The following is a 10,894-nucleotide window of genomic DNA, read 5'->3' as shown; positions in this document are numbered from 1 at the left end:
TTAAATATACCTCCATGGTCTATCCATGGTCTATCCATAGAGTAAGGATCGGAGGTCTATCTCTCGAGTCTCTAGTCTCTGGCACTGCTGCCACTGTCATGTTTTGTGTGTGTCAACATCATGCCACTGTGAGTGTGACTCAGACTGTCAGATTTAATAAATAGGATTCTAAAATATTATTTTACTGCTTGTCAACATTTTCTCTCTCTACGACTCTAGTCTCGCATATTGATTGTGACTAAATTAAAAATCTAGTTCTTACTGTCACAAATGTTTGTAAGCTACCCATGGTTCTAACCCCCCCCCCCCCCACTTGTTGTTGGGCTGTATTCTGTAGTGCAGATCCAGTAACTTGGGCGCTGTACTCCTTGTTTCAAATTTGGTCATTATCGGTCGTACCATGGTCGTACCATGGTCGTACACTCTTTTCTCTCTCGAAATTTTGTCATTATCGGTCGACTATTGCGAGTTTCACGACCGATAATGACAAAATTTTGAAAAAAGGAGTACCGGTATAGCGCCCCAGATACTGGGTCTAGCTAGGCTGTATGTAGTGTAGTTGCGATAACATAACCCTCCTGCCGACGGTGGAGCCGGGCTACGCAACCGCGTAGTGTTGAATGTGTTATCTGGGACTGGTTGATACTGTACAATTGCCTGGAGGGGTTATAATAGTACGTGTGCAGTGGCTGAAAAGCGCTTTTATCATCCAATATCATCATATTTTATGGCCGTGGTCTCCGGTCGTCGAATATAATCAGTATCAATGTAGCCCCATAAATAGTGCCAAATTCTGAACTGTACTGGCACTACCGATATTTATGGGCTATGTTAGGCCACATAAAAAAAAAATATTGTTGATTGTCCCCGCCCGACCGTTCAAAGCCCCCCGACCCCATTTTTTTTTTTCAATGTCTGGATGTCTCTTTATACTTTTACTGCCCAAATTTTTCAGCTGATGTTTTTTTCAAACTGTACAGATTTGAAAATATGTTTAACGAAGGTTTTTATGCATGTTGGCCAAGCAAGAACAATTCTTCAAATATCTACTTGGGCTACACTGTGCTAAGTTTGTTTGAAAAAGTTTACAGAAAATGTCATCTAGGAGTTAAATTTGTTTGACAAAACTATTGAAAACATCAAAAACACACAAACCCTCCGTTTTATAGTGATTGTGATGATTTCTTTATTCTTGATTTCATATTTGGCATGTCAACAAAACTTTAAAAAAAAAAAAAAATCCTCCTCCCCCCCAACCGCAAAAGGACGATCAACAACTTTTTTTTTATGTGGCCTTATGGCATAGATGGTGCAATGGCAGCTTAGGCCTAGTTATAATATAAAAGACCAATGTTAAGTGAGCCATAATATTCACTAACTAACATCCCAAACAAGGGATAACTTTCTGTATGGCGCCACCATTTTTTAACTCATTTTTACAAAATGAATTTATCTTATTGAGGTGAATTAGATACTATTATTTCATATCAAATGAAAAAGTGGTGGCGCCATATGGAAACTTTTCCCAAACAAGGGTGGGCTAGTCAGAATCTGTCCTTGTCTACGTCTGGAAAGGTCAGACCACAAAATGAATTGTGTTTTGCCTATCAGAGTAAAACCATGATGGAATGAATTGACAGAAACGGGGGAGAAAGATTTTATAGTGTTAATCATGTTAATAAGTTATTTTTGTCTATAAAGGTACAATTTATAAGAAGTCTTAGTACACACTATTTAAAGTCACCTGGAAATAAATATAATGTTTATGAACAATACAATAATTTGTTGAGTAATTGTTTGTAACGATTTATATGTTTAAAAAATACATAAAGTTGTTTTGGGGGTGACTCCGCCTACCCCTTTTGTGACGCCAATCGAGGCAGACTTTGTGAGTTTGTATGTTTCGAAAAAAGTATTTTTCTAGCATTTTTCCGGCAATGTTGACCAGGTGTATTGCTGCTGGATGAAACAAAACAACTACATGTAAGATGTGGTCAGTTTGCCGTGTGTTCCAGTCCGACGTCTTTTCCACCGCTGTGCAGCAAACACTTCAAGCCGTCGTGCTTCGAGTATCGCGCCTCGATTGACGTCACGAACAGCGCCCTCTCGGGTCGGGCCTACTTTTGAATTTGTAAATAAAATGGAAACTAATTTTTTAGAACCTTCTAAGGTAACTGTTATTTCATATTCCACTCACCAAGACACATAATAATAATAATAATAATAATAATAATAATAATAATAATAATAATAATAATAATAATAATAATAAGACTTGTAATGCGCACATATCCACCCTGCTGGGTGTTCAAGGCGCAGTAAAACCAAAAACAAAACAAAAACAAAACACAACACAAAGAAAAACAGAAACAACAAAATTAGTCATTGAAAACCTGTGACATAAGATAAGTTTTGAGAAGAGACTTGAATTTTGCGGTACAAACACAAGATCGAAGATTAAGTGGTAGAGAGTTCCAGGTGCGTGGCGCGGCTGAAGAAAAAAACCTGTCACCCCATGAGTGTCGAGACTTGGGTCTTTGTGGACAATGAGCATCAGCTTGAAGATGATTCGTTGAGAGATACATGTAGGGAGCCAGTGTAGTTGTTTCAGAATGGGGGTGATAGCACAGGATTTTCTAGACAGTGTCACAATGCTGGCAGCAGTATTTTGGAGCCGTTGAAGTCGGGAAATCTGGTTGTTAGGAAGACTGTAGAGAAGAGCATTGCCGTTGTCAAGACGAGTAACAAATGCGTGAATGACCTTTTCAGTGGCACTTTTGTCCAAGTACTTGCGAATCTTACCTATATTCCTGATGTGATATGATGATAAACGAACAATGTTGTTGATGTGTGGCTGAAGTGTCATCGATGAATCAAAAATAACCCCTAAGTTCCGAGCTTTCAGCGAGGGAGCTATCCGAGCATCACCGATGGAGATGTATGGCACTGAAACCTTAGGTAACTGTTGACGTGACCCAAATAAAAGGAACTCTGTCTTATCATCATTTAACTTCAGGAAGTTTTGTTGTGTCCAACGTCGAATCTCTTGGATGCATTTCTCAAGTCTTGCAATTGATGCATTGGCGTTTTCTTGAGAAGATTTAAACGTGATGTATAGCTGAGTGTCGTCTGCGTACACATGGTAATTCATATTAAATTTAAGGATGATGTCACGAATCGGTAAGGTGTACAGCGTAAACCACTGCGGGCCGAGTACCGACCCCTGTGGCACAGAGTAGTTCAAAACAACAGGGTCGGATATCGCAGTGCCAATACATACATGCTGAGTTCTATTGTGGAGATACGATTTGCACCATGCTAGGGCTGTGTCCTCTATGCCAAGGTGATTCTGGAGCCGAGAGAGAAGGATGTTATGATCAACAGTGTCAAAAGCACTCAAGTCTAGCAGGACTAGTGCTGTAAGGTTACCATTGTCCATAGAAGAGAGAATATCGTTGCTCACACGGACTAGTGCAGCCTCGGTCCCATGGAAAGGCTTGTATGCTGACTGGAACACGTCGGACAGGTTGAAAGTATGAATGTGATCAGAAATACGTGATGGCACTACTCATTCAATGACTTTTCCAAGATATTTTAAGTTTGCAACCGGTCTGTAGTTTTTGAATTTCTCCTTGTCCAGGTTTGGTTTCTTGATGAGCGGCCTGATGTAGGAAACTTTGAGGCTATCGGGGAAACAACCGGAACTCATTCGTTTACAAGCTTAGTGATGTAGGGTACAAATATATCAATGTTTTGCTTTATCATGGATGTTGATACTGGATCCAGCTCACAGGATTTTGAAGGAGATTTCATAATAATCCTTTGAATTTCAGCAACATTGGCAGGATCAAACACAGATGGTTGAAGATGTGGTAATGTCTGCGGCACGTTGTAAGGGACTGATGAAAATGATGAGCGGATGTCTGAAATCTTGGTGACAAAGAATTTCTGGAACTCATTTGCTAAGTCCTGGTCATTGTAGGTGGATGGAAAGACAGGGGTTTTGGGTTTGAGCAACAACTTACCAATTATCTTGAAGAGCTTCTTTTGATCTCCTGAGGATTCTTGTACTTGAGATGAATAATGGATGATCTTTGCCTGGTTGATCAAATTCCTAACTACTTTACATTGGTTGCGATATTCTTGTCATTGTGTTGCCAATTTTCCATTTTTCCGCCACTTCCGCTCCAGTTGACGACAGATCTTTCTCGCTGTACGAATATCATCATTGAACCAGGAGACTTCAGTTCGGACCTTGACTGATCTCGTTTTCCAAGGTGCGTATTTATCCAAGATGTCACTGACTGTACTCTCATATTGGCTGACATAGGAATCCAAGCAGTCATGATCAACTTCTAGATTTGCTAAATGAGTGCCTATGTCGCGGAACACTTCGGGAGGATTCACATGTTTCCATTGTCGGCTCTTTATAGTGATGGTTGGGACTTTGGGCTTGCACAGACTCAAGTTACACATACATTGTATTTTAGTGACAAAAGCTTTATTTTGACAAAACACCACTTCCAGGTGACTTAATAATGTAAACATTTTAACTAAAAATTTAAAGGAACACATACTGCAATGTATGGCTTTGAGAATATTGATACATGTAGGCCTAAAATGTTATCTAATTAGAGGCTACATAATGTGTGTGTGACGTGTGTCTGACTGTTGACTGCATTGATGTAGGCCAAATTGTCATGGCATTACAGGGTTCTGCCCACAGTAGTCGGTGCCGGAAAACCCTCTCGCGACTCAGGATTCCCCAACCACCTCTGGAAGAATTTCCTGTTTTTTTGACTACCACACTTTTTAAAAAATTTTAAAATACAAGTTTGCAATTTCCTTTAAAAGGTTTTCAACGAAATGTAAAATTTGGTATTTTCCAGTAAAAATAGTATCCAAAGCCATTCATTTTGAGCACTTCTTTGATTGGGAGTCTTTTAAATATATGATCTGAATGTGCCATGTAGGCCTTTTGATCCATCTCGCAATGGTTTCCAGGGAAGCATTTTCCACCACTAAAGAAATCCTGGTGAGAACCCCATACATACGTACATCTACTTAAAACATTGGTAGGCCTCTACTGTTGTCATATCAATGAGATTGCTTTAAGAACCCTCTTGTTACTCTACATTGTAGCTCTGGAGTGGCCATTTCCCCCAAAACGATTGACTAAAAGAATCACACTCCCAACTCAGCATTGCATTATAGTTTGGGAGCTTTTAAAGGCAGGGTATATTTCGTCAAAGACCAGTATCCTCACTTGTTGTATCCCCAACATGTATTTTTCAACAAACCTGTGAAAGTTTGGGCTAATCTGGTCATCAAAGTTTGTTGCAAGAAAATAATAGCAGGAAAACCAAAACACCCAGTTGTAAAAAGGTGTGGACCTTTATAATATAAATGCCTGAAAAAAAACCTTCATGCCTTCGAAGAAGCAAATTTTCATATTACAATATTTTTTTGGGGGAAATTACCGTCTTCTCTCTATTACATGTATGTACTTCAAGGGGTTAATTTATTGCAAATGTTTTTTTTATTATCAGCTCTCCAATGCTTCGTGGCAAGTAAGTTTTTATGCCAAAGTTACATGTTTGTAGACCCTCCATTTAAACGTCTGACATTGATCAATTTAAAAAAACACATTTTTCATCAGCCTCACAAAAAATACCATGATCATTTTTATGTCTAACAGCCTAAACACGAAAGATGCAGCCTTAAACCACAACAATTGTAATGTAGTGCTGTGGACACTTCAAAAAAACAATAGCTTGTCAATCATTTCGCATGATGCACTCCAAAAATGGCATCTCCTGTGTATACTGTGTTCTTTGATCATGCAGTTTACATGGTGTGTTATCTGTTAAATAATATTGTGATATTTTTCCCTCCGGTGTCAAACATTTCCTGACAGTTTATAGACTATCATAATGATTTGAGACTTCACCATTTCACAAAATTTCGCCAGAATTGTCAATCTTGAAATACTCGTACAATATAGCCCAATATGTGTACCAGTCTGTTTTGTATGCACATTTTAAAAAAACGATATCAATAAGCCCACAGGTTTCCCTGTATCCAATATCCATGCACTGTCTGTTAAATGTAGTGTTCCTAATAGCATGTATTTTGTGTGTACACTGTTCATAATGCATCCGTTGTTGATTATCATTAAATTATCATAAATAATGCAGGTACTGTGAGCCTGATTGGCAGGGTTATAAAATAAACCCATAAAACATTAACCTGTTTGCTTAGTTTCTCAATTGATTGTAGTGTTTGGGACTGTGTAATCTCTTGTTTCTGTGTGTATTTGTTCTTGAATTTCCTCAAATTGAACAACACAAAAGTGAAGATTTAATTTGTGAAATGGGATGTTAGTAGAACACGTATAAATTGTCAGACTGTGCCGATACCCTCCCTCCAGCCATCCGTAATCCGGTGCATAGATAAACCTCTTTGGTGCTTTATACCATTCAGAATGATAATAAGAAACCTGAGATAGTCAAGATTACAGTCGGAAGAAATCAGCACAGATCCACCTCAGCGCTAGAGAATTAATTTGATGACGCCATACATATAGCCTACAAGTTTTTGATAAAAAAAAAACTGTTTAAAGGGAAAGTACAGTGTTTGGTAATCACTCTTAAAATTAATGCCAATACAATTTTTTGGTCAGAAGCCTACAGCAACATTTGATAGGCCCTGGTATAAAAAAAAGGATTTGAAAAACACTTCACTGAGAAACAATGTGGTTATTAAAAAAAAGAAATTCAGTTTATGCCCAAAAATTTGAATCTTGGAAGCACTACTTCTCAGATTATGTATTTTAAATTTCTATTTCATGTGTTTCAGGGATTATTTTTAAGGTTCAGGCATGGCCAAATTCGCTCTGGATTTTCGGTGATATCTCAAAAAAGGAGACCTTATGAACTTAAAGGCATTGGACAATATTGGTAATTGCTCAAAATAATTATTGGCATTAAACCTTTCTTGGTGACGAGTCATGGGGAGAGGTTGATGGTATAAAACATTGTGAGAAACGGCTCCCTCTGAAGTGCCATAGTTTTCGAGAAAGAAGTAATTTTCCACGAATTTGATTTAGAGACCTCAGATTTAGAACTTGAGGTCTCGAAATCAACCATCTAAACGCACACAACTTTGACCAGGGGGCATGGGGCAATCGCCTTCTTTGCCTCCATGAAGTGTCAGGCCTCGTCTCCCTTCTCCCACCCCTCAAAACTCACAGGATCCTTTCAAAGGACTGATTTGATACCCGATCTCAGCCAATACTGGTAATTTTTATACTGTGACTCCTCGGTAATACTGAATAACCGTGCAAGCTTGCTGTGGTCTACATACAATATGTATCATATCAGTATTCACAGAGCATGTACATGTACCATCAAAACTTTGCGAGCTTTTAGGCAGTTCCCAGACCCCACGCCTAAAAGCGTCACACTTCCTGATCGCCTCCTTACCATCACACACCAGCCTTTAACTTTCAAAGTTGGAGAACGTGAACATGTATGATAAAGTATGTTTTCTTGAAATCGAAGCCCAGTGCATTCAAATGTATACTGTGTGACACTCTTATTTAGTCAACGCATCTCACCACTCAAGGCCTCAATTCTTACATCAAGGCTTCTACTATACTGGGATGGTATAGTAAACAGATATTAAACAGGGCGTTACAATAAACACTGTAATGCCTAGATTTGTACACTGTAGCCTACACTGTTCAATTTTCATACATTACACATTAGTCATGAGTACACAACAGTGTGGGATGTTTTCTTCATGCACATTTTACTGGTACATGTAAAACTTACATGTAGGTTGTGATTCTTTGATCCAGCAGCCATATGGATGAGTGACTTGCGTTTTTTCTGTACGATTCCATTAACATACATGTACCATTATTCCAACACGATTAAATACGTTTGGGTCACAGTTGGGTATACGTGTACTTGTACGCCTCGACTCAATTTCACTTAGAGTTAAGATTATCTTGTGATGTGGATCAATCTTAATTGGTAATCAAAGTTTGATGTCCTAATACAAATGGCAAAAGTGAAAACTCATCTTTAAAAATTGTATCTAAAATGAACGACAGTACATGGTGGTGTCCAATAGTGCTACCTCCCGTGAATTTCTTCAATTATTTTGCCCACGATTGTAAAACATTTAAAAAATATTCTTGATCGTTTTTTTTTTGCCCCAGATTGAATTCTTAATTGGCCGAAAGCAGACTGCAATTACTATCATCTAGGGCTGCATTGAATCTTCGTGTCTCTGTCCGCCGTGCATTTCATGTTTCCTGCCAGAAGCAGTGAATCCGCAACCATGGGAGATTTCGTCGGAGGGAACACAGTTGATCGATGGACATGTCCCAACGACAGACAGCTTGCCCTGCGGGCAAAGTGAGTAGCCACATTTAAATCGTTTTTTAAAGAAATTGATTCCATATTGTGGAGTTTGTGTAGGTGTTGTTGCTGTATCGTTGCAAAGTCGCAGATAGGTAGACTGCGGTTGAGGTGACGGGAGATGGATTGACTTCAATGCGAAACAATAGACACTAATGATTGAGTGAAGGATGTTTGGTATGATAAGGCATACTTGGATGTCAAAGGGATTCCATTTGTTTCTTGAAGGAATTTTTGAATTTTGTTCTTGAAGGAGCTCTGCCACAGCAATTTTTCTCTGGTAAGGGACACTTCTATGAGGAAGTAAATTTGTATTAGAACTTTGCAGAGGGCACCACAGCAGAATCACAGGGCACCAAGGCAACTGCTGTGGGTGCCGTGTGTTATTTCGAGGCCTGCCCATATCTTTAACAAAAAGACATCATTTTCAAAAGTTAACTTTGAGTCTGATATATCTTTGACTTCAAAGGAAAGACAAATGAGATATAAATCTCCTCTTAGTGCTTGTGTAAATTTGAACGTACGTAGTTTACTTTTCAAACTTTGTATAATGATGGGTTCTGTGATCGATTTCACATAGAGTTGTTTTAAAAGACTGTGGATCAATCTTATTTGCTAAATCAGCAAAGTGTGATGTCGCCATACAAATTACTATGGTAATGCTGTCAACTCATCTTAAAGTCACCTGGAAATATAATTTTTATTAAGTATATGCTTACGAACAATAAAACAATTTTTTTAGTAATTGTTTCTCACGATTTATATGTTAAACAAATATATAAAGTTGTTTGGGGGGCTGACTCCGCCTGCCCCTTTTGTGACGTCAATCGAGGCAGACTTTGCCTACAATGCGTATAGTAAACACACGTGCAAAGTACATGTACGTCCAAGTGAGTTGGTACATTTCAAAAAGTGTTTTTCTGCATTCAGCAGCAATACACCTGGTCGGCATTTTTTTGAAACGTACAAACTCACGACTTGGTCCGTACATGTACTTTGCAATTGTGTTTACTCTACGCATTACAGGCAAAGTCTGCCTCGATTGACGTCACGAACAGCGCCCTCTCGGGTCGGGGTCTACTCTTAAATTAGTAAATAACATAAGAACTGATTTTTTAAAACCTTAGTTAACTGTTTATTCACATTCCACTCATCAAAACACATATATTAGTGACAAAAGCTTTATTTTGAAAAAATACCACTTCCAGGTGACTTTAAAAGATGAATCTTAGTGCTTTGTGAAATCAACCCCTGGTCTTGTAAAATAGAGTCTGATCTAGTAAAGTTGTTGAGCTAATTGTTATATTAACCCCAAATTTTTCACTGGAATTCTTTTTTTTTAAGCCCCAAAGAAAAACAAATTAAAAATTTATCTTTTATATAAGATAAAATTCATAAGAAAATGTAGACCTACATTTTTGTATGAATTATACCTGTATAACTCATACCTGTCATTGCAGTGTAGGGCTGTCAAAACCAAAGATAAATGTATGTAAGCAGGCTTTGCTACCGGAAGCATTTGGTCTCCAAAGCTTTCAGGCTTTGTGCTTGCAAACTTTCTCGCTTTGCGCTCGCAGTTCACGGACTATTTTCAACGGCCTAGATCACATCCCTGCATAAAATTGAGGGAACAATTTCATCCATATTTTGATTGTGTAGCATTTTGCTCTGCTAAACAAGGGAATTCGTTCACTAAAATCATCTTCTTTATCGTTAGGTTGGGTTCAGGATGGTCCTTCCACACATCAGCTTCCAACAAGTACAAGAAGAACGAGGCTCTGAGTCGAGAGGAGCAAGATACCATCTTAGGGGTCATCGAGCGGGCCGATAAACTGGAGACTGCCGAACAGGAGAGAATAGGGTATGTATGATTGGCTGTCGAGGGGTTCCGCTCAGTGTCAGGCCTTGCATTTCATCTTTGAGACGGCAAGGCTATTTTCATTTTGCCAAATGGCACATTTCCATGGGAAACGTTAAAAGGGGCACCAAGGCCAAGACCAGGGCATCAAAGGCCATTTTCAGCAATGTCGTGTGAATGGCACTTGGGTGCTGTTTTTTGTTTTAGTTGATAATTTCCTCACAACGAACTTATTGATTTTCCTGGCTCCAATTAAGAACTATATTTCTCACCATCATCACTTTAATCATCAAATTTAAAAGTGATCTCTAAAACAAGCCACCTTAGTCTTTTGATTGATTTTCATTTCATAAGTTGATCCCTCCCTCATGCTAAACAAACAAGGATTATAAGAGGGCTTCCACATCAAGCTGGGTATTATTTGACTTGGAGGGGGGGGGGGTGGGGAGGTGGCGAGATATTTACACAGTGGGATTATACGGGACAGTAGTGTGACAATCCATAAGGCTTACAAGTACAAGAGATGACCAATCCGCAATAATTAGGGACACGTTGCCTTGGATCGGTCGAGTTGGTCTGCATGTACATGTACAATGGATAAACAAGT

The 10,894-nt window shown here is 38.8% G+C and overlaps 1 protein-coding gene across 3 annotated transcripts in view; it reads left to right on the top strand.

The window, feature by feature from the left end:
* The window catches only part of LOC117290429 (double C2-like domain-containing protein beta), a 58,714-nt gene that overhangs the window by 972 nt on the left and 46,848 nt on the right, over positions 1-10,894 (top strand). For all 3 annotated transcript variants that reach the window (XM_033771839.1, XM_033771840.1, XM_033771838.1), the window contains exons 2-3: positions 8,228-8,426; positions 10,147-10,290. In XM_033771839.1, coding sequence (XP_033627730.1) covers positions 8,317-8,426; positions 10,147-10,290 — 254 coding nt within the window. In that variant the 5' untranslated portion in view covers positions 8,228-8,316. The remainder of the gene's footprint in view (positions 1-8,227; positions 8,427-10,146; positions 10,291-10,894) is intronic.

Source organism: Asterias rubens, chromosome 5 (assembly GCF_902459465.1).
Source record: "Asterias rubens chromosome 5, eAstRub1.3, whole genome shotgun sequence".
Lineage (NCBI taxonomy): Eukaryota > Metazoa > Echinodermata > Asteroidea > Forcipulatida > Asteriidae > Asterias > Asterias rubens.
The sequence above is the reverse complement of the archived record's forward strand: the minus strand, read 5'-3'. Positions and strand labels throughout refer to the sequence as shown.